At 55.3% G+C, this 21,915-nt stretch overlaps 4 protein-coding genes across 6 annotated transcripts; 2 read left to right on the plus strand and 2 right to left on the minus strand.

The window, feature by feature from the left end:
* The first annotated feature begins 1,170 nt into the window (after positions 1–1,170).
* On the plus strand, positions 1,171–3,485 carry LOC133071439 (uncharacterized). 2 transcript variants are annotated; one of them, XM_061164023.1, is made up of 4 exons: positions 1,171–1,853; positions 2,124–2,191; positions 2,439–2,498; positions 2,622–3,485. In XM_061164023.1, exons 2-4 carry the CDS (start codon positions 2,145–2,147, stop codon positions 2,776–2,778), a joined length of 264 nt encoding a protein of 87 aa, XP_061020006.1. In that variant the 5' UTR covers positions 1,171–1,853; positions 2,124–2,144; the 3' UTR covers positions 2,779–3,485. The 2 variants fall into 2 exon arrangements, with proteins under 2 accessions (XP_061020006.1, XP_061020007.1); XM_061164024.1 differs by lacking the exon at positions 1,171–1,853 and having other exon boundaries at positions 1,872–2,191.
* A 1,329-nt stretch (positions 3,486–4,814) lies between these two features.
* CCL27 (C-C motif chemokine ligand 27) lies at positions 4,815–6,508 on the plus strand. Its single transcript, XM_061163775.1, has 3 exons — positions 4,815–5,857; positions 5,995–6,127; positions 6,320–6,508. Exons 1-3 carry the CDS (start codon positions 5,788–5,790, stop codon positions 6,465–6,467), a joined length of 351 nt encoding a protein of 116 aa, XP_061019758.1. The 5' UTR covers positions 4,815–5,787; the 3' UTR covers positions 6,468–6,508.
* Positions 6,509–6,565: 57 nt separating this feature from the next.
* On the minus strand, positions 6,566–15,750 carry IL11RA (interleukin 11 receptor subunit alpha). Of its 2 annotated transcripts, none has more exons than XM_061163773.1 (13): positions 15,663–15,750; positions 12,710–12,809; positions 12,345–12,405; positions 11,173–11,342; positions 10,923–11,037; positions 10,743–10,775; positions 10,491–10,657; positions 9,643–9,806; positions 8,454–8,595; positions 8,017–8,136; positions 7,802–7,898; positions 7,472–7,554; positions 6,566–6,978 (listed from the first exon to the last, which is right to left on the minus strand). In XM_061163773.1, the coding sequence occupies exons 2-13, from the start codon at positions 12,807–12,809 to the stop codon at positions 6,962–6,964; spliced, it is 1,269 nt and encodes a 422-aa protein (XP_061019756.1). In that variant the 5' UTR covers positions 15,663–15,750; the 3' UTR covers positions 6,566–6,961. The 2 variants fall into 2 exon arrangements, with proteins under 2 accessions (XP_061019756.1, XP_061019757.1); XM_061163774.1 differs by lacking the exon at positions 15,663–15,750 and adding an exon at positions 13,980–14,068.
* A 1,850-nt stretch (positions 15,751–17,600) lies between these two features.
* On the minus strand, positions 17,601–20,978 carry GALT (galactose-1-phosphate uridylyltransferase). The gene is made up of 11 exons (XM_061163776.1): positions 20,812–20,978; positions 20,355–20,524; positions 19,997–20,072; positions 19,858–19,906; positions 19,604–19,733; positions 19,396–19,452; positions 19,120–19,242; positions 18,707–18,839; positions 18,521–18,604; positions 18,054–18,208; positions 17,601–17,772 (listed from the first exon to the last, which is right to left on the minus strand). Exons 1-11 carry the CDS (start codon positions 20,834–20,836, stop codon positions 17,692–17,694), a joined length of 1,083 nt encoding a protein of 360 aa, XP_061019759.1. The 5' UTR covers positions 20,837–20,978; the 3' UTR covers positions 17,601–17,691.
* Positions 20,979–21,915: the final 937 nt, after the last annotated feature.

The raw sequence follows: 21,915 nt of genomic DNA on the forward strand, positions 1-21,915 counted from the left end.
GATGGTTGGATGGCATCACCGACTCGATGGACATGGGTTTGAGTGGACTCCGGGAGTTGGTGGTGGACAGGGAGGCCTGGCGTGCTGTGGTTCATGGGGTCGCAAACAGTCGGATACGACTGAGCAACTGAACTGAACTGAATATAAATCAGGAATACCCAAATGGAAAGACACACAAGGAGGATTTCAATGCAGAGCTCCCATGCTCTTTCCCCACGGAGACACAAAGGGCACATCACCCTCCCAGTACGTGTTCACCAACAGTACGTGTTCACCAACCAGGAAGGTCACAAGCTTTGGTGTCCAGAATTTTTACTGAGATTTCATACACAGGCAAGAATGAATTGTTGGTGACATAACTCAATCTCCCCAGACAGGCTGGCTCAAAGCCTCAATTCTGCAATGATATGGTTGGTCTTTCTGCTGACCAGCCTCTATCCCAAGTCACCTCGTCTCTTAGCATAAATTCAGGTGTGACCCAAGGGGCTCACAAATAACAAAGAACTTGTATTAGTTGGGATATTCCAAAGATTTAGTGTCTCCCTTTCAGGAATAGGGACAAAGGCCAAATTATTATACAATAGACAGAGTCCTGCATCTGAGTGAAGGGATGTGAATCACCAAAGCAGTGGGGACCAGGCCTCCTGCAGACATGACTCGGCTGCAACAGGGCAGGAGTGTCACTGTGGGTGTAAGAGCAAGTGTTAGTGAGGACGCTTGTGGTAGAGGCACAGCTTCTCCACGCCCAGACTGCAAAGCTTCCAACTGGCATCAATGGATTTGTCTGTCACCTGTCTGTATGTAGTCCAGGCAGGGGAAGATAGGTACAAGAGGGAAAAAGAGTGTGGGGTGGTGGGAAGAGGAGAGGTGAATTCATTCTCCACACTTCAGCTTAACTTTTACTTCATTCATTTCTGGTCATTTTCTCCCATACTGTCCAGCCACAAGGCTCTCTCCCAGACTCCCCAGACCAACTGGGGCAGCTATTTCCAACCTCCCACACTAAGTTAATTGCTCTTTCCTGACTTCAGTCCAATAGCCTCTACAGCCCCCAGCCAGCTAGCTTCCTCTATGTGATCTTATTGCCTCTTTTGACCCCCACCCCCCACCCCCACCCTGTGCAGGTCCAACCCAGATGATAAGCTCTCTGAGGGCAGAATCTGTGCCTGTCTTCTTTACTGCTGTTTCCTCATGCCCACACACATTCCCCAGCACAGAGTAGTCACTAAATAAATATTGGTTATATGACTGCAGGAACAAAAATCTCAGGAAACGGGGTCTCAGTTCAGAGAGGAAGGGCTGTTGACGCGTGCCACTCAGCCAACAAGTATTCCTATAGCCTGGCCTGTCTAGACTGGGCCCTCTCTGGAGACCTATTCCTCCTCTGCCCAGTATCATATATATAGAATGAGTCAGACAAGAAAGGCAACTGTCAGAGCAGAAGCCAAGATGGAGGGGAGAGGGGCTTGGTAAAACAGTACAGGACAGCGTCCCAAAGCTCTTTTCTTGCTGCCTGGTGCTGAGGTCTCCGTCATCCCAGGGCGGAGCTCCAAAATCTGGCTCCATCCTTATAAAAGAGGGCTCTGTGCCCTGCACCTTAGTAATAAGTACCTACTCTCCCCACACCACCCCCTCCCCGCTTTAGACATAGGCTCTGGCTCCACCTCCTAATGTGACATCTGGTCTCCGCCTCCTCCGAAGAGATGCTATGGCTCCGCCTCTTCCGGGTAATAGGTAAGCCCCACCCCTAGAGCGTGACGCTACCACTGTGACAAAACGTAAAGGTCTGCTTCCGGGGTGGAGCCAGGGAGGGTGGGCGTTTAGGCTGCGCCGACCCCTCAGCCCCCCTGCAGGTGACCCTATCCCCCGAAAATCCTCACCCGGGGCCCCAAATATCCCGGCCCTATGACCTCCAAGCCCTATCCAGCTAAATGCCCCATGCCCCCGAGGTGACCGACCTCCCAATCCCTTAATGTCTAGTGCTTCCCAGATCTTCAACCCTGTCCCGAGTCTTCCCAGGGCACCTGTCTCATATTACCCGAGAACAAGTCAGTCTTGTCCACAGAATGACAGAAGGGGACCTGGGGTTGGGGAATTCTTGATCCAATCATGCCGCTCCCCAGGAGACGTTCGGAACCCAGGACATGTCGGGATTGAGGAGATACGAGGTGGCGCTGGAGGCGGAGGAGGAGTGAGTGGAGGCGGGGTTCTGCGGAGGAGGAACCTTAGCCGCTCCGGGGTGGGGGGGGTGGGGAGGGCGCGTGTTCTTTGGGGGCGGGAGAAGCGGGAGGGGTGGGGCCTCTTAGGGGCGTGGGCTATCGAGAACCGCCTCTAGGGGGCGGGGCGGAACCTTCCAAGAGAGGGGCCAGGCGTCCAAGGGGCGGAGTCTGTGGGGTCAGCCCCGCTCCGCCCCGCCCGGCTCTGCCTTCTCTTTGCAGGATCTACTGGGGCTGCTTCTACTTTTTCCCCTGGCTGCGCATGTGGCGAAGGGAGCGGAGGTGAGGGGGCTGCGATACCGCGGACCCGCCCGGGGAATGGGCGAAGCTCAGTCCGGGAGAACCGATCGGGGGGAAGCTGGGAGCTCCCGCCCCATCTCATGCCAGTATCGGGTCGCCCCACAGCTCGGCGCACCCTCGGGAGCAGAAGCTGGAGCCTCTGCGGGGCCTGATGAGCTGTCTGTCAAGCGGCCTGGGCACTGCTCCCCAGCGCTCCGGCCGCAGCCTCCCGCGCCGCACCCCTGCAGCCACTGCTCAGCCAGCCGGTGCATTAAAGATTTAAACCAGAGTCACCGTGCTGCCCTCTGACTCTGCCGCCGCTGCCGCCATTCGGGCTGGGAGCCGCTGTCCACGCCGGCTGTTTCCTTACTGACAGGGCCTCTCTCCCTGATAGAGTGCCCCTCCGTGTACAGGCTCCCATTATTCCTAACGGTCCCTCATCAGAATGAACATCCCCTTACTATCAATGACTGCCTTCCACCACCTAACCCCTCACCCCGCCACACACACACTCATCACTCTGAGTGCCCTGTATGGAGGGAACTGAATAACCCTGACCTGGTCCTCCTCCCAACCAGATCCCCGCATCCCTAAATTCTCACAACCCCAGCTCTCTGCTGCCACCTTCCTCCTAGACAGGACTTTGCCAAGTGTCTGAAGAATCTTCTCCTGGGAGAGGATCTAAAATATTTTTCAAGTCCATAGTTGTAGGAAGTATGCTGTGAGAGGAGGGAAAGATTCACAGAAGCTGTGCTGTCAGCCTGCCATAGGGGAATGACTTAGAACTGTTGAAGGTCTTTCCTACAGTTAACACCCCAGCTACTGGCTCCTCCAGTCTGATCCCAAGTTTAAAGATAATGGACATCAAGGAATTCCCTGATGGTCCAGTGGTTAAGATTGTGTGCTCCCACCACTGGGAGCACAGGTTCCATCCCAGGTTGGGAAACGAAGATCCTGCATGCCAGTGTGGCACAACCAATAAATAAATAAATGAAGTACAAAGATTCTTGGCATCAGTCCCCCACATGTTACCTCCTTACGAGAACCTAGTGGCCCCTGCTCCCTACCTTCCTTGTCTGTCTTGTCATCTAGTTGGCCTGAAATCCACTAGTTCCTTAAGTGATGAAGAGTCAGGGACTCCTAGGGGACCTGCTTTCAATTAGGGACTCGCCCCAGCACCAGGGAGGGCACCAAGAATTAAGGTAAAGAGAGAGCTCAGTTTGTGAGTAGGGGCAGAGCTGGCTTTCAGCCTGGGGCCGCCCCTGCCATAGCAGGCTATAGCTGGCCCTGTCTTTGGAGAAGCTAGAGGGGAGAGATGGGTACATATCTGGAAGACTTGGTTTCTTCCTTCCAAGCCCTCTGGACTGACTGGTCTGGGAAAGACTACACAGTGTGTGACAGACAGCCAGCTGATGAAGATTTGTGACAAGATGATGGTGCCTTAGTGGCTGCACCCAAGCTCTGGGGCACAAGTCCAGACTGGAGGGTGGGTAAGAGACTCTAAGGCCTCTGGTATTAGAAATTCCAAGATGAGTGACCTCTGGGTTGTGGCCACCCTCAAGAATGGACACAGGCTCTTGAGGCATTTCCTCACAATGTCTGCATCAAGAACCCTGACCAAAGTGGAGTACCCTGTCCAACCCTGGACCTAAACCTCAGAATCCTCAGGATACTCAGACTTCCTGAATATCCACAAAACAGACCCTAGGGAAGGACCTCTGAGCCTTAACCTGGACAGAAGCATGAGGAGAAGCTCGAGTTGTTCGGCCTGGTAGGGAATTAGTCCCTGTTCTGGGAGCTGATGGTCCCTTCTGATTGGTGCAGCAGGAAGATGCCCAGGGAAGTGTGAGTCCCTGTCCCAAGAGTAGGTCTGCCCCATAGAGGGTAGGTGGCTGGCCACAGAGCACCAGGTTGCAGACCGCATCCCTGAAACAACCAGATAAGGGCTGGATTATTGGGTTATGACTTGGCTTACATTTCACATAGAGAGCAGGACAGGAGGGTTGAAATTTCCAGACCGAGAGCGGAAAATTCTTCAAGGTGCCGAGGGCACTAAACTTAGCAGCTTGCCCCCACCCTTTGCTGGTCCCAGCTTCCTCGAAAGGACAGGAGGAGGAAGAGGAGGCATAGTTTTGCATTGGGGTGGAGGGATTAAGGGGAAGAGGAGGTAAGGGCTGGATACAGGATTAAAAGAGAAGGGACAGGGAGATGGGAGCTTGGGGTTTTAGCAAGAGTATGGGATGCAAAGGGTGTAAGGGTTGGTTGTGGGGGTGGGGGGTAGTTCTTCCAGGCCAACAATAGAGAGAAACAGGAATTTGAATAGAATAAAGGAGAGATAATTGAGCTCTGGAATCTGATGTCTCAAAAAGTCAAGGACTGGAAGCCCCAGGCCCCTGCTGGTAGGAGGCTGGCATCTCTGGAACAGGACTTGGCAAAAACAGGAAGGTAAGGTTTCTTGGGTCTTTTACCTGTTTGACAGCAGCAACCTGGCACCAAAGAACTTTGATCTTCCCTCATGTGCGCTCTTATCTACTTCATCCTTCCTCTGTCTCATCTTCCTGGGAAAAGCAACCCCCACCTCAGTTATCCCCAAGGCACCACATTACCACCCAAAAGGGACTTCTCCCAGCTTCTCACTCTGAATGTGACTGGCCCAGGTGAGAAGCAGCCAAAAAGTCTGCTTTCGGGACCCATTCCCATCAATGTCTGCTGATAAGACAAGCAGGCTAGGACAGGAAATAGGGAGGGGAAAACGAAAGCAAGCTGATGCCAGCCTGCCCTGTGCTCCCACCCCACCCACAGTGCCCCCATCAGAATTTGACTATGCTAGTGTGATTGTGTGGTGGGATGATTGTGAAAACACAACTGTGTGGGTGTGGGACTTTGAGTATAACTGAGGCTATATGATTCTGTCTGGGGTTGTCTGACCATGTGAGGTTGATCCAGTGACTGAAGTGTGACTGTGAATGTGTAACTACAGGTATGAGTGTGCATATCCTCACTGGATGCCACTATGGATCCTCTGCCCCCCTTACTGTACCATCAGCCCCCACGTGCATAACTCATCTCCCCAGCTTCTCTGCCCAGAACTTAGAAGCCCATGGGAAATGGCAGTCCTAAAAAAGGAGGGGTTTGTGGCACAGGGGTCTGTGGTAATTAGAGCCCAGGAATGTCACAAGATGAGCAATACATCTTCACCTGCGGCTGACTCACCTGGTGCCCCAGGTATAAAAGGCACCCAGATAACAGGTAGGAAAGGAGGAGAGAGAAGGAAGCATCCAGGCTGAGCATCATGAAGGGACCCTCGCCCACCAGCGGCCTCCTGCTGTTCCTGTTGTTCCTGAGCCCAGACCCTGGAGGAGGTGAGTGAGTGGAGGTCTAGAAGGCCCGGATTTGGGTGATTGGGATGGAGGGGAAGGGGCCCAGGAAGCCCAGCCTCCAGCCTTCTGATGGAGTTTGGGGTCAGAAGCCCTCTGAACACTCGGTCCTGTTCCCCTAGCATTGCCGCTGCCAATCAGCCCTGCATGCTGTACTCAGCTCTACCGACAGCCACTCCCAAACAAGCTACTGAGGAGGGTCATCCGAGTGGAACTTCAGGAAGCTGACGGGGACTGTCACCTCCAGGCCTTCGTGTGAGCGTTGACTCTGCCCCGATTTGTCCCTGACTCTGACCTCAGTCCCAACTCTGGATGCTGATCTCAACCCCATCCCAATTGCTAATTCTGATGCCAACTCAGGTTTTCCTCTGGCCTTTGCCTCTAACTCCTGGGTCTCACCCTTGTCCCCCCAGTTATGACCGTGGCTTTGAACCTTTCCTTTCCCAGGCTTCACCTGTCTCAACGCAAGGTCTGCATCCACCCCCAGAATCGCAGCCTGATTCGGTGGTTTGAGCGCCAAGGGAAGAGGCTCCAGGGAACTCAGCCCAACCAGAGTTTGGAGCTCATAGGGAAAATGGGCTGGGACCCCCAGTAGCCAAAGTAATAAAGCAGCGATGCACAATATTCTCTGACTGTGGTCTCCAAGTTCGATGCAGTCTCCTGTGAGTCCTGAATCTGGAGCTGTGAGACATGTCAACAGACAGAACCTCCTCATTCTCTTTATTCACACCCTCACAACTCCCGCCAGGGGCAAAGCCAAGAGCGTAAGACCCACACACACTCACCAGGTACCTATATACATACATGCAGAGAACACATGTCCCCTGCCTCACACACACTTGGAGACACACAGACATACACATCTACACACATTCTTCAGGTAGACCTCCAGCTCTGGGATGAAGTCAGAGGTCCAGGCACCTTTCAACTGGCAAGTTGGGAACACAGAGTCTCATAGAAATGGGTCCAAATAGAACTTCCAGCTGAGAACCCGCCTCCATGGGGATCTGCTGTCCTGCCTAGGTTCCATCTGTCCATCCATCCACACCAGCATTATAGGTGGAATCAGCTGAAGGCCTCCAAGGTCCTCTACAGGTTTGGGACTCCTGCCAGAAAGAGGAAAATCAAGGGAGATGGTAGGACTAGATCTTGTCCCAGATTCCCTGAGAATGAGGGAGGGGACCCAGTTATGAGCCCAACACTCCAAGAATGAATAGGGCAGCTACTTTTGGGTAAGCCCCAACACCCTGGGGATGAGGGAGTGGATCCAGCTCTGGGTCCAGGCACATCAAGAATGGGGGAGGGGATCCAGATACCCCAAGAATAAAGATGGACATCCAGCTCTGAGCATAATACCCTGAAAATGAAGGAGTCCCATCTAGGAGCCCCAGCATCCTGCAAGAGACAGAAGAGACCCAACTCTAAGCCCAGGGATTCAAGAATGAAAGGCCCATCTGAGTCCGGAAGTCATAAGAATGAGGAGACCCACCTTTGATTCCCAAAACCCTTATGAGGATTAAAGCATGTGGCTCTTAATCCATACAGTCAAAATGAGGTCACACATCTCCCAAGTCCAAACCTCCCAGATGTCACACTCACCTGGAAGCTTGTCCACTGAAATCATTGGGGCCAAGAGCCCAGATTTTTGGGGCCCATCCTTCTCATCTGGTCTCAACCTTAGCCTAGAGCACAAAAAAGAAGTTGTCTCCCTAACAATGTGCGGCATCTCAGACTCTTCCAAAAAGGTTTTATTAGCAAAGGGTCAAGAGAGGAAAGAGTAGAATCATGAAGTTGGGAGTGGAAGAGGGAGGAGGAATGGTTCCAGAATCAGATATGCTGGGACTGGGGTCATGAGGGGCAGGAATGGGTGCAGTCTGTGGGTATCAGAGCAGCTGTGTGGGATCAGAGGCTAAGGGGCCAGTCACTTACCAGAGCCCCAATGCCAGGGCCCCAGCCACCAGTCCCAGGAAAGAGAAGATTCCCAAAGATGCCAGCACGGCCACCTGCTCCAGGGGGTCTCTGTGGTCTGAGGCGGAGGGTCACATGTCAACTGCAAGAGCAAGCCTGCCTGACCAAACTCAGTGTCCCCTTTTCCCTGGGGCTTTGTCATTCTCTCCCACCTTTGCCCATCTGCTCAAGCTCACCAAGTGGCCGCGGGTCAGGTAGAAGGGACGGCCCTGGGGGAGCGGGGCTGTCCACCTGAGGTTCTTCCTCTGTCTGTGTGTGCTGCTGGTCCCCAACTGGTATCTCCTTCGGTAGGGGCTCTGGGGGGAGATGAGACCTGAGAACTGCCCACGAGTGGTGGGGGCAGAGGCCAGGGCCTGCCAGGCGCCAGGAGAGGCCAGGGCCAGGGTTGGGCCCTGCTGCACCTAGGAGGCAGAGCTTGAAGGGGCAGAGCCAGCTTTTGGTAAGTAAGTAGGGGTAAAGGCTAAGAGACAGGGTTAAAGCTAGGGCGGGGCTTAAGCTAGGGCGGGGCTGCAGGCGGTACAGCTGAAGCCTGGGGCTGCTATTGCCAGGTAGTCCCTGCAGACAGATACTAGTTGGCTTGGCCTCTGTCCTTTCCTCAGGCTCTGTGTCTCACCGGTGCTTGGAGTCCCCCAGGCCTCGGGGCTCCAGGAGCTCCAGGTGCCAGCGTCCAGAAAATCCCGGGCGCTGACCCGCACGACATGGGGCAGCCCAGCCACGGCGTCGGTGATCACCTCCTCCAATCCAGCTGGCTCCACCTGGGAGTGCAGATAGTTGCCTGGCAGGTTATCCAGTTATAAGCACTCAGCCTTCCTGCCCTCCCACCCCCCTCCAGCCTCAGTCTGCAAAAAGCACCCTTTCCTCCCAGTCCCGTCCCTGTCAGTCTGATGCAGCCTTCTGAGCCTCATACAGGGTGGCTGGTGGTGTCAGGTCTACACCTAGCGTTCACAAGACAGAAGTGCATGGTGGTTCTGTAGATAGGCTATGATTTCAGGCTGACTGCCTGGGTTCAGATCTTTGCTATACCACTTACTGAGTGAACCTGGGCCTCTCCCTGTGCCTCAGTTTCTCCACTTGTAAAATAGAGGTGAATACACCTAAAGGAGATAGTACATGTATACACCTAAAGGAGATAGTACACCTAAGAAAGAAAGAAAGAAAGTGAAGTCGCACAGTCGTGTCCAACTCTTTGCGACCCCATGGACTGTAGCCTACCAGGCTCCTCCCTCCATGGGATTCTCCAGGCAAGAGTACTGGAGCGGGTTGCCATTTCCTTCTCCAGGGGATCTTCCCAACTCAGGGATAGAACCGGGGTCTCCACATTCCAGGCAGACACTTTAACCTCTGAGCCACCAGGGAAGACCACTAAAGGAGATAGTAAATGTGAAGCACGGTGCTTGGCAGACAGTGTTCAGCAAATATTGGTTATCATCTGAGGCAGCAGCTCCCCAGGCCTGATGCTAGCCAATCTCTGCCACCTCCAGAGGTGGGAATTCACCTTTATTCACACATGAGTATATCAGTGTCTGTGCCTCTGGGTGAAAGGCCCTCCCTTTCCTAGAAAAGTTATTTTTAAAAAGTCACTGCTATCTACCCACAGATGGGCTGACAACAGTTACAGCCCTGGAGGGCGTTGGGCGGAGGCGCAGTCCCTGTGACAAGGCCTGGCCTAGGGAGAGTGCTCTGTAGGTGGGGAGCCCACAGGGCATCAGTGACCTGCCAGATCTGGTCATGCAGAACACCAGCAACAGGAAACCAGAGACTGGACCCACAGCCCCAGACCAGGGCGCACGCCAAGGCCTCACCGTAGACCAGGCTGGATGCTGTGCTGGACGGTACTGCAGCCGGAACTTGAGCAGGAAGTGGGGCTGGCGGGGCCAGGAGGCAGGGTACATCCAGCTAGCACGCAGGCGACGAGGATAGCCAGGCACGGACTCTACCCGCAGCCCCTGGGGCGGGTCAGGGCGCACTGAGGGCAGGTGAAGGGGCGGGGGACACAAAGTCAGGGTACAAGAGAAGTACTCACCCTTCCCCCATCACCCCGCAAGGGAAGGCGGGTGTGTGCCTAAAAGTGCCAGAGGGGAGGCACTGCGGAGGAACTTGGGGAAATCTCCGGCTTGATCATCCATTAGGCTCAGGATCTATCTGCCATTCCTGTTATCTGAGGATGGATTTTTGAAATGTTTGTTGAGTGAGTTAAAGAGTGAGCTGTTTCCCCTCCAAGGAAGATGAGTTGGCCCAAATTCCAGCCAGAGCCTTCATGATCCCCTCCCACACACAGATCAAGAGGAAGCCAGCAAGGGCTTTCCACTGAGCAGGGAGGATGTGAGATGGAGCTGCCTTCAGCACTGGGCCTGGAAGCAGAGAGGCAGCACTGGGATTGGGCAGCCAGGAAGGACTTGTAAGGGAAGGGGGTGGTGGCAGAAGCCTCCTGAAGCTGATGTAACCCAGCCTCCTAGGGTTCTGATCTCTGGATTCTTCTGAAGTCTCCCTGGGGGCCATCTGTGTGCTGAAATGGACCTGTGTTGGGAGGGAACTGTGTGGGAGCCCAGCGGGAGGAGGGTTATGAATTATGGGGGTATCTATACTCTGAGGTCTAATCTGGCATCTCTGTGGTAGGGATCTGGGGAGACCTCTAGGACTGGGTACTTACAGATGCTCTGCAAGCTCACATCCAGCAGGCGGGTGCTGGCCCCCAGGGGGTTCACTTCAGTCACATTGATCCGATACTGGCTCCAGAACTCTGCCCCGTGGACTACACAGCGGGCCGCCCCAGGGGGCTCCTGTGAGCATGGCCAGGGCCCTGTGGATGGACTCATCCTAGGAGGAAGGATGTGGTCTTGAACTCTGGAAATGCTCGCTGCGGGATCCAGCTGGAGCCCCCAGCTTCCCCCTCACATCCTACCTTTGGCCATCAGCTCCCGGCACAGTCTTCTTCCTGGCAGGGGAGAGGTCATCCGAGGTCAGGAAGGAAAGGTGGGTCCTCCCCCTCTCTCAGGCCTTCAGTACCTCCCTACCTACTCCCACACCCACGTTTTGCTATACACCCAAACATATAGGCATACACATCCAATGCCGCACACACCTGTAGGAGGTGAGGTAGCGGGTGGGTAAACCGCTAGCCTGGCCGGGACTCCAGGTGCAGGAGAAGTTCTCGTAGTCGGCAGCTCGGCAGGAAACAACGGGGCGGGCCGGAGGGTCTAGAGGCAGAGGGTGCAGCTGGAGAATGAGAAGTTCCCAGGCCCTCCCCATCCCAGAGGTCTTCCTCTGGGCCCAAAGTCCCTTAGGAGCTCCACTCCTCATCACCCCCCCCACAACACTCCTCCCCAACTCACAGCCTAGCCGCAGGGTCACCATGCCCCCAAGTGCACCGTCCAGGGTCCGGCAGATATAGGTGCCCTCGTCAGTGCTTTCTGCCCGGGCCAGGACCAGCTCGGGCCCTAGCCCAGAATCAGGTCCCTGGAGCAGCCTTGTCTCCCCGTCCCGAAACCAGGACACCGGGGCCCTGAGAGTGAGATGAGATGATGATAGACAGAAGGAAGTGTCAAAGGACAAGTCAGACCATGCCATAGCTCTCCCCTGGCTTCTTGGTGTGCTTATGGTAAAATTCAAATTCTGTCTGCTGGCTTACAAAGCCCCTGGTGATCTAGCCCTCAGCTTACTTTTCTTCTTCATCACCTCCCTCTCTCCCCTTCCACCATCGCACTTCAGTTAGGTTATAATTCTTTCAGTTCAAGACTGTGGAGCTCAGGAATTCCCTAGTGGTCTAGCAGTTATGACTCTGTGCTTCCACTGCTGAGGGCCCAGGTTTGATCCCTGGTTGGGAAACTAAAATTCTGCAAACCAGGGCATGGCCAAAAATAAATAAATTTTAAAAGTTTACAAATCTGATTTTTTTAAAAAAGTATGGAACTCACTCCCACTTCAGGGCTTTGCACTAGCTGTTCTCTCTGTCAGGAATGCTTGCTTATACCATAACCTTCAGAAATCAGCTTCAATATCACCTCTTCATGGACTCCCCTAATGGTCCAGTGTCTAAGACTCCACATTCCCAATGCAGGGGGCCCAGGGGGCCCCAGGTTTGATCCCTCATCAGGGAATTGAACCCCACATGCCACAACTAAGACCCAGTGCAACCAAATAAAATATATATATATCACCTCCTCAGAGGGGCCTTCCCTGATGACCAATAAAAAGTGATCACTCAGCTCTCCTCTTCCACATCACTCCCTTTTGATTTTCTGCCCTGCAGGTATTACTACCTGGCATCTTGCCTGGCTTGTGCACTGCTGTATCCCAGGTCTAGCTAGAATAGACCAGGCAATTAGCAGGTACTCAGTACATGTAGGTTGAAGGTTCGGTTGAATAAGGATGGTTTGAGGGTTAAGACAGAGAGGTGAAGGTTACAGATACAAGGGGCAAGGATGGGAGGGTCTGAGGACTGGGAAAGGTCAAGAAAGCATCGTGAGAGGGTTCCATCAGCCCAACAGGCCGGTGGAGCACTTACCCAGAAGTCACTCCAGGGCAACACAGTGTCAGGGCCCTGCCAGGCTGCCCATACTGGACCCCTGCGGAAGGCACTTCTGAGCAGAGGCTCTTCCTTTCCCTCTCTCCCATCCTACCCCACACTTTGTGAGAGTGACAGGATAAGGCGGGGGGCGGGGGGGGACTTTTAAGACCTGAGTGGGGTCATAGGGTCAAAGCATCATGTTATAATCTGAAGACAGAGCTCAAAGGGCAGGGTGGGAAAGGGACTGTTGCCAGGTTGGATGTCAGCGGTTGGGAGGGTCATGGGACAGGCCTGAGAAGGGGCCACAGTGCTGGTGGCATCACAAATCAGAGTTGGGGCTCATAGAGCAGGGTTCTTCTCACCTGGGGGGCCCCAGGCCTGGGGGCAGGGAGAGGAGGCAGACACCAGGGCTGCAGCCACGGCCACCAGGACCCTGCTCAGCCCTGAGCAGCTGCTGCTCATCTGCGGGGAGAAAGGCAAGGTCAGCGATACCCCATGCTCAAGACAGGAGGCTAAAGCCTGCCTCCTCCACTTCCAAACTGGGGCTTTCTAGGAGGAAGAGGTTCCATGTGGGGTAAGGCTATCAGACATCATTGGAGGCTCTGATGTAAGGTCCCCTTTCCACCATACACCTAGTGCTGTGTGTGAGTACACACACACACACACACACACCCCATCACACACCATCACACCCTCCTTCTCAGTCATGGGCTTAGGGCCCAGAACAAAAGCTGGAGGCAAGAGTCTCTGCCAGCACCGCCCCCCCCACCCCCGCACCACCCTTGGCGCCCACCCCTGGCACCAAGCGCTGGCTCAGGCTCCATCACTCCCATTAACTCCTCCAATCCAGCTGTTGGGAATTTCGTGTCCATCCCCACCTGGCCCAGGGACAGCCACTGCCTCTGACTGACCTGTGGCCGCCCTTGTCATCCTGGGGCGGGGACTGATAAGGGTGGGTCTGAGCCCACCCTGCTCCCCTGCCAGGAGGCCAAGCCCTGCACTGGCTGCCAAGCCTGGCCCCTTGCTCTGGCTATTTGGGCCGCTCCTCTGAGCCTGACTCTGGAATCTTGTTGGTCTCGAGCCTGGGAGGCTGGACAGGGCTAGGGTGCAGGCTGAGGCTGCAGAGTTAAGCAGATCCAGATGCCCGGGCTGCTGCCAGAGGCTGGGGCGGGCAAGGAGCCAGCAGATGGAGACAGGGTGGCGGGAGGGGAGAGGAGGCTGAGAGGAGCTAGGAGCCTGGGGGAACAGGAGGCTGGGGTGGGGGCCATGGGACCAGAGATGTCCAGAGATCAGGTCTGGGAGGCAGTGGGGGCTGGGCTAGGGCAGCAGGATCTCACAAAGGCTGAAAACATAACCAACTGTATATGAGCGGGGGATTGGGGTGCTACAAGAGAGGGATTCAGGCTGGGAGAAAACAGGACGAGGAAGGCAGTGGGGAGGTGGGAACTGGGGCAGGAGAAGGGACAGATGGGGAAAGGGCCCCAGGCAAGGGCTCTAGATGAGGGAGAGCCCAAATCCCCCCCACCAACAGAACGAAACAGGGACCTCTAAGTGTCTGTGTGTCTGTCCAAGGGTGTCCAATGGCTCACCCCAGCCCCCCAGCCACATTTACCCTGCTCAGCCCTGTCCTACCTCGGTGATCCCAGTGGCTGACTGTCCATGGCCTCCGGGACTTCCTCCCACCAGCTACAGTACCGTCTCAGCTCCACTCAGTTCTGCGACCCCAGAATCGTCCCCTCCTTCCCCTTCCCTGCCCCCGCCCCTCTGCGCCCCCGCAGCTCCGCCGGCCCCTAGCCAGGCCCCCTCCCCCTCCTCCCGCCTCTCCTCCCACCCCCTCTCACCCAAGGCCCTGGGAAGGGAAGAGGCCTCCCCCAAGTCTGGAAAGGAAGCCACAGGCACAGCCAGAGAACGGAGGGCTGCTCTGTCCCTGTCAGTGAGAGGTTCCCTGTGTTCTCACGGTCACACTCACAGGGGGATTCCCTAGGCACCATCAACAAAGACACTCCCCTGAACACACGTGGACACAGTCAAACGCAAAAGCAGACACACACTTGTGCTCCCACTCTTTTCATATTAGCTTCCCAGCAAATATTTCCTTAGGGTACAGCTGGCTGTGTTTTAAGGGGAAGAGAGGCCCCATTTTGAGGGATACAAAGAAAAGCCAAAGAGTCCAGCTTCCTCCTCCCCTGGACGTTCCAGCCATTTCTCACCTCCCTCCACCTCCCTCCTCTCCTCTTCAGGCCCCAGCACCAGGAAATGCCTTTGGTCCCTGGTGCCAGACTCACAAGACCCACACTTACCCTCAGACACACACTCTCAGATACAGCCACTCACAGTTACACCGATACACTGAGACATGTACACTTACACATTCCCAGACACGCACAAAGACACAGACATCGAAGTCTTCCTTGCACAGTCACACACACACTTAGCACTCCGCCCCTGGGGTCACAGCACTCCCTGTGAGCAAATCCTCATCAGGGTTTAAGCCTCTTCTTCCAAGGGGCTCTTAGCAGAGATCCCTGGGAAGACAAAACTGTGAAGAGATACAGAGTGTGAGCTCTAGGAACAAAGTAATAGGGAGAGAAAAAGACATAGAAAACTGAGTCAAGCAGGGAAACAGAAAATAAGGATCAAGGGGCCAGTGACAAAGGAGTACTAAAAGAAGGGGAAGCCAAGTGTGTTGGGACGGGTCCGTCCACACAGGCCACTGAGTCGAAAGGTCAGTGTCATCAGCTACCTACAGAAGTGGGTCCCCAGGATGCAAACCCAGCTCCACCCCTCCCCAGTCTAACAGTCAGGACACAGGACACACGTGGAGTGCAAGTCCCATCCTTACTCGGCCACGGCTGAAGTCACACCTGAGCACACACAAACCCAGCCAGGCACTCTCACGCTGGCAGACACGATCTCAGATCCCTCAGAGAGCTTCCCAAACCACAGTCGCCCCGGTGTGCTCACGGGCCGTCTCACCCGCACAAACGCTTGACCCAGCCTCTGCCCCCACACCGCACACTGACACACGCACACGGGATCGCACACCCGCACAGCCACATGCAGTCTCGGCCACAAGCGCAGCGACACCCGCAGGCATGCTAGCTGACATCTGCACCAAGCGACTCTGTTGTGAAGTCTCGCACACTGACATCGTCACACACAGCCTTGGCAGTCTCACACGCGCGCGCGCACACACACAAACACACACACGCACGCACACTGACAGTCCGTCAGTCGCTCAATCCCACACCCCCCTGCCCCGCCCTCTCCTGGCCAGGCTCCCGCCAGTTCACCCGCGGCCCCATCAGGCCTCACCTTCCGCGGCCGCCGCCGCCAGCGCCCTCCGCCCTCGCCCTCGCCCTCGCCCTCGCCCTCTGCCCCGGCCTCGACTCCCTCCCGCCCTGGGGCCCCCGCCGTGGGGGCGGCTCCGCCCAGGCGCCAATGGAAGGAGCAGGGTGAAATAGGGGGGGTCTCGGCCCATTGGAGCCTCCAACTGCCAATCACCTCCACCCCCACCTCGGCCGGACACTTCCTGTCCCGTCCGGGACTGAGGAGGCTGCCGCCGGGGGACAGAGCGTGGAGCTGGGTTCCTGGGTCCGGGCCCCGAAAGCCCCTCCTCCTGGGACCGCGGGACCCGAAGCTCCCAGGCCCCTCCCCCTCCCAGCTGTCCGCAAACAAAGCCTCAGGTTTTGTGGCTTAGGAGCTACCGGGCAGGTGACCGGGGAAGCTGAAGGTGCCCCTGACTCCAGATAAGACAAGGAGGTGGACTGCTGTTAAGGCGGTGGGCCTCAAACGTCGCTGGACATTGTGGTTTTATAACCGCCAAGCCACACTCCAATTAAATCAGTACTGTTTAAAACTCCCCGGATGACTCCAAAATGCAGGCCATTCAAAGATGTAGGATCAAATATGCGTGTGTGTGTGTGTGTGTGTGTGTGTGTGTGTGTGTGTGTGTGTGTGTGTGTGTGTGTGTGTGTGTGATAGGAATGTATGTCTTAAGAAACTAGCCGCACATCTAGGGTTCCATTCCCCAGTCAATGGGGGCTCAAGGAAAATGTGTGCCACGTTTGTCTGAGCTTCTTCAAAACAGGGCAACACTCCAAGTTGACCCTTCCCCTCCAGGGTCTTTAGGAAGACAGGACCAGGGGCTGGAAGGCAACGAAGGTTCTCCTGGGTCAGGGTATTACAGTACTGCCTGATGTGATTTCCCCTCCCGGAGACTCAATTCCCTTGGAAAGAAAGACGACAAAAAGTGTTCTGGCCATTCCTGCATCACTCACAAGCTCCTGACTTCACCTAAATGTTTGGAGGACCCTAGGTGCATCACATCTCCTGGGTTGTATGACTTGTCATTGCCGCAGTTACAGTCTTGCCAGGAAAACAGGTCCAGAGAAGCGGGGCTGGACCCAGGGTCACTGCAAACCATGCCCTCCTTCCAGGCCGCAGGGCTCCTAACTCTGGCAGCCCCTTCCCGCCAGGGCTGTCTTCTGTCCTCTGCAATGACTGGGGCACAGGGGCAACAGAGGTGTGCAGACACTATGCATACATGCTGCATGTGGGAGTCTGGAAAGGCCAAGGACAAAAAGCCACGTACACGTTCCCTGCCCGCCCATTCAGCCCCTGTGGCCTGGAGCAGAGCCAAGGTGCAGCCGCTCACAAAGCCAGGGTTCTGGCAGGCAGCCCAGGGCCTGGCCACTGACCACTGGGACTAGGATCCTCCTCCCCTGATGCCCACCAAACCCTCAGCCCCAGGCTTGGTGAGTTGACACCCTAGGGATGGTGTAAGGGAGGCTCTGGTTTTCCCAAAGCCTCAGCCAAAGATAAGAACAAAAGATTCTAAAACAATTTTAAACTGGGCTGCCTTAGTTACCCTAGGAGTAAAAGACTCTATAAGCCACACACGACATTGAGTATTAATTTTGTTCAGAGATTTGGGGCGAAGGAGAGGTGGGGAGGTCGCACTTTTAAATTTTTGCACATCTCTTGGAGACGCGGGTTCAATCCCTGGGTCGGGACGATCCCCTTGGAGAAGGAAATGGCAACTCACTCCAGTATTCCTGCCTGAAAAATCCCATGGACAAAGGAACCTGGTGGGTTACAGTCCAAAGGGTCGCAAAGAGTCAGACACAACTGAGCGACTGAGTAAGCAAAAAAGTTGACAAAGAAAAGTTCTGGCTGGAGCTATGCCTTCAGCCTTTAACCCCAGACCCCCAGGGATCAGAGTTCATACTCCTCTGGCATTAGAATATGTGATTAAAGTTTGAGAAGCATAGTTTTATTGATCCCACATCTGCCCAAACTCTAAGCCCTGGTCCGCAGGCAGAAGGCCCTGTGGTCAGCGTGGTCAGGCGATGGCTGCTGTCTCCCTGTCCTTCTGCCCCAGGCGGTAATGAACCTCAGGAAGTGCCCTTAGTCTCTCTGCAGCCTGGAAGGGGGAAAGGGGATAATTAGGGAGGGTAATGTTTGCCCAGAATGGGGTATGGAGTTCTGAGTGTGAGAACACACTAGACACTGGGGAGGGTGTGTGGGGCAGGGAGGTTGGTGAGAAGGATTGCTGGAATAGCCAGAGATGAAGGAGTTGAGCAGCTCTGGAGTCCCCAGGAATACCCAAGTTATGGGGGTTTTCAGGGTCATGATTGTTGGGATCCCTAGAGGAAACAGGAGAGAAAAGGGGACCCAAGGATCCAGGGTGTTCCAAGTCCTGACCTGCTCCGGGGTGAGGTCCCTCTGGGCCTGGGCAAGCATTTCATAGCCAACCATGAACTTCCGGACTGTAGCGGAGCGCAGGAGTGGAGGGTAATAATGAGCATGTAGCTGCCAGTGGTCCCAGTTGCCTCCAGCCTCTGATCCTGTGGGAGCCCCTGACAGAAAGAAGGCAGAGATGGTTGGGAAGGGTCCTTTCTTAGCTCTTCAGCCTAGCTCCCCAAACCATAGCAGATACCTGAAAACTACATCTTCCAGCATTCTCTACCAGAAAGACAAGGCACTGGAAGGTGCACTGGGAGACATAGTTTCACTAAGTTCGCGTCTCCACCCTCAGTTCCAGCATATCTGCTCTAAAGGCTTCCCCAGCAAGCATTCCAAGGCCTGCTGGGAGTGGCAGTCCACTAAGCCGGAACCCAGGAGCCCAGAAATGGCATTGGGGATGGACATGGGTGCTCTGGAAGCCTCACCGTGCCAGCCCATGGAGTAGGGGAAGGATGTCTCAAATAGGTTGTCATACTTGGTCAAGAGCTTCTTCATGATGGAGGATAGATCTGGAATCAGAGCCTGACTCTCAGTCTGGGGCGCAGATGCTGTCCCCACCAGAGCCATCCCCCGCCAAAGCCTGGCCCCAGGGGCCCAGTTGGGAGACTCACCGTCACGCTCAGCGGGGGTCAGCTCGGGCAGCCGCCGCACATGCCGGCGGGGCAGCAGTAGTGTCTGGAAGGGCCACACTGCCCAGAAGGGGACTAGCACTAACCAGTGCTCACTAGTTAGGACCAGACGTTCCTAGGCCAACCCAATGGAAATGATATCATCAAGGTGGGTGTGAGGAGGCCAGCAAATAGGTAAGGGAAGACCAAAAACCCTATGCAGAAACTGATGGCTTCTCACCACCTCTATCACTACCACCCTACTCTAAGCCTTCATTATCTTTCCTTTAGCTTATTGCTGTGTCCTCCTAGCAAGTCTCTCTGCTACTTCCCTTCTACCCTTCTCCTTCACACACCTCTCCTTTTGGGGTGAGGCTAGGGGCTTCTTAGGGACACAAGATTTGGCTTTCTCCCACCTTCCTGAGCAGCTCCTGGCGGCCGTACTCCATGAGCAGGGGTTCTCCATGCTGATTCTGATAGGCTCGCTGACATCGCTCCTCACGCTGGGCAACATCTGGCAGGAAGCTGCTGGCCCACACCTGTCAAGGGGCAGAAGAAGAGCAGGCAGATCCTTCACCCCCTGAGCCTCCACATCAGTAGCATACGTCCTCTGGCCCTTACTCCGGTTCCCCACCCCACAGTGCTGGGTTGGACTCAGTCCAGATATCTATGGAAGCCCCTCACACTCTTACCTGGCAGTGGGGATGGGGGTTAGAACAGCCCATCATGGCTCCTTTGTTTTCAAAGATCTACGAGGTAGGAGTAGGGAGCTTTATAGCCAAAAAGATACCAAGTCAACCCCTCCCGACCACAGCCCATGGAAATAAAACTGCCAATTCCCAGAACCAAACTGTACCACCCCTTCCCTGACCATCTAGTAGAGGGAGCAACCTCACAGACCTGCACCCAAGGGTACTGGGCACCCAGTTCCTCTGTCACTGAGGCCCACGCATCAACGACAGCTCGGATCTCGGGGACTGACATGAGTGGCAGTGTCACATCCGACCAGGGGTGGAAGCACATGACCTTACTAGGTGGTGAAGGAAGGAGAGGTGACTTAGGTATAGGGCTTGCTGTGTCGGGGGTAGGGCCTAATCCGAGTATTCAGTCCAGGCCCCAGGTTGAAGGGTGTAAGAGTAGAAATTCATTGTTACCAAACTCCTCGAGCAGCCTCTGCTTGGAAAAGGGGGTGATCACTGGGTCCTAAGATAAAGGGGTATCACTCTCTGCAGCAGAAGTCCCCCAACAAGGTACAACCTCTTCGCTCCCCAACAGCATCCAGAGCCAGGTTACCTGGACTAGGGGCATCCGGCTGCAGAGCTGGGAAGTCATTGTCAAACACGAAGGTGCCTTCATAGTCAGGATTCACCTACAGACAAGGATGGGCTAGAAGCCTTTGCTGGCCCATACCACCAGTCATCTGGTGGGTCTCAAAGTTACAAGTAGGTGGGGAAGGCCACTCTGAGGTCAAAAAGATTTGGTGGGATATGACCCAGAAGGAGGTCCACTCCCCCTGTGAGGTGAAGGGTTAGGGTCCATTCCTCTGTGGGGTGAAGGGAAGCTGTAAGGGAAAGGAGATGGAGCTACTTCCCCTATTCCCACCCACCCCCACTCCCCGCCAAGCCTGCAGATGTAGGATCTAAAGACTGACCTCTCCATTGGCCCGTGTGGCCCCCGGACAGAGAGGGTTGTGGAGGTCATGTCGGGGTACTGTCGTCAGAGGCGGGGGCTCGACCTGCCCCTGCCAGGGACGCTTCATGCGGTGCGCTGACACCAGCACCCACTCATCTAGTAGCGGGTTGTAGCGGATATGCTGATGCTCTGGCGGCAGAGAGTCCAGATCAGTCACAAAGCTCTCCGCCCCCTTCTCCCCTGCAGAAGGCCCAAGCTCGGATGCACGCTCTTGGCCCCACCCTGCTCAAGAGCTAAAGGCCGCAGCTTGAGCGTTCCCAGCGCCAACTAGCCTGCAGCCCCAACACCGGCGTGTCCCTTCGCCGCGCGTGCCTGGACCGGTGGGCGCGCCGACCAGCGGGCAGGGACGGCCCCTTCCTAAGGAAGAGGAGGGTTCAGTTTCGCGTCCCAGCGAGTCCCGGCCGCCCTGCAGTTACCGCTTGCCCGGAAGCTTGTGGCCATGGCGTCCGCCTCTAACGCCCGCTGGCGCTGCTCAGGACACTCTTCGCGGCGCGACTGGAGGCCACCGGGGCGGGGGGTAGGTATCGTCTGGAACTTTGAGCCTGCTCACTTCGCCCCCATCGCCTAGTCTGTCCGGCCCCGCCCCGACCTCGATGATTGGACAGCCGCCAGCACGTGACAGCCCGAGGGTCCGCCCTGCCCTACCTGGGGGCGGGACTCAGGACTGACTACCCCTACAGGGGGCGACTGTTGGATGATCCCACTCTAGGGCCAAAGCCACTAACTACCCTGAAACAGCCTCTGTGAAACTGCTTACTACAGATCCCTCAGCTCCAGGATGCTTAAAAGACTTCTTTGCTGTATTAAGTCATTCATTTGATCATTCATTCAGCAAATATTTACCTATTGAGTATCTACCGCGTGCCAGGAACCTAGGCTCCATGTGGCGCAAAAGGATGTACCTGTGTGCACAAGTCATAGTCTCAGCCCTCCCAGAGCTGACATTCTGGGACAGGTAAGGGTATAACCCTGGATCCACAATCACCTCACTTACCTGTTCAGTGACTCTGGTGGAGGAAAAGCAAGGGGATGGGTTACGGGGCTGTGGGGTTTGATCTGCTTCACCTAAACCCAGGCTTCAGGAACTACTTGGAGGAGTGGGTACCTCACTGTAACCATATGCTTGCCCCACCAGGCAGCAGAAACAGGTTTGGGGAAAGGGGGCTAACTAACCATATTCTCTCTGTCATATGTACACACACACACACACACACACACAAAGCATAGGAAGTGGTCATGGTAAGAAGGCTATAAGAAATCTGAAATTGTGGGGAGGATAGGACTATCAGTAGCTCCAGCAACCATCTGGGTGAGGTCAGGAGTGTTTCCTTTGCACAATCCTGTCCCTTCTCCAACTTTTCCTTGGATCAAACCAGTTGGCTAAAACTAGGATAAACTTCAAATTAATTCCTCCCCTGGCACTTTATAGAGTCATCTAAATATTGCCTGAACCTCTTCCCCACTTCGCAGTGGAGAACAGAGACCTCAAGCTCATCCAGAGGATGGTAAGTGGCCAAACT

This window comes from Dama dama, chromosome 16 (genome assembly GCF_033118175.1).
Source record: "Dama dama isolate Ldn47 chromosome 16, ASM3311817v1, whole genome shotgun sequence".
Lineage (NCBI taxonomy): Eukaryota > Metazoa > Chordata > Mammalia > Artiodactyla > Cervidae > Dama > Dama dama.

Coding starts and splice junctions, on each gene's coding strand:
- IL11RA (XM_061163773.1), bottom strand. CDS start 12,809: ATGAGCAGCAGCTGCTCAGGGCTGAGCAGGGTCCTGGTGGCCGTGGCT. Junction 9,807..10,490: donor TGTGAGCTTGCAGAGCATCT/GTAAGTACCCAG, acceptor ACCTGCCCTCAG/TGCGCCCTGACCCGCCCCAG. Junction 7,899..8,016: donor ACCTGACCCGCGGCCACTTG/GTGAGCTTGAGC, acceptor CCTCCGCCTCAG/ACCACAGAGACCCCCTGGAG.
- LOC133071439 (XM_061164023.1), top strand. CDS start 2,145: ATGTCGGGATTGAGGAGATACGAGGTGGCGCTGGAGGCGGAGGAGGA. Junction 2,192..2,438: donor GCGCTGGAGGCGGAGGAGGA/GTGAGTGGAGGC, acceptor TTCTCTTTGCAG/GATCTACTGGGGCTGCTTCT. Junction 2,499..2,621: donor ATGTGGCGAAGGGAGCGGAG/GTGAGGGGGCTG, acceptor GTCGCCCCACAG/CTCGGCGCACCCTCGGGAGC.
- CCL27 (XM_061163775.1), top strand. CDS start 5,788: ATGAAGGGACCCTCGCCCACCAGCGGCCTCCTGCTGTTCCTGTTGTTC. Junction 5,858..5,994: donor GAGCCCAGACCCTGGAGGAG/GTGAGTGAGTGG, acceptor CTGTTCCCCTAG/CATTGCCGCTGCCAATCAGC. Junction 6,128..6,319: donor TGTCACCTCCAGGCCTTCGT/GTGAGCGTTGAC, acceptor TTCCTTTCCCAG/GCTTCACCTGTCTCAACGCA.
- GALT (XM_061163776.1), bottom strand. CDS start 20,836: ATGGCCACAAGCTTCCGGGCAAGCG. Junction 20,525..20,811: donor CACAAGCTTCCGGGCAAGCG/GTAACTGCAGGG, acceptor CTCTGCCGCCAG/AGCATCAGCATATCCGCTAC. Junction 19,734..19,857: donor GAGGCTGCTCGAGGAGTTTG/GTAACAATGAAT, acceptor TTCACCACCTAG/TAAGGTCATGTGCTTCCACC.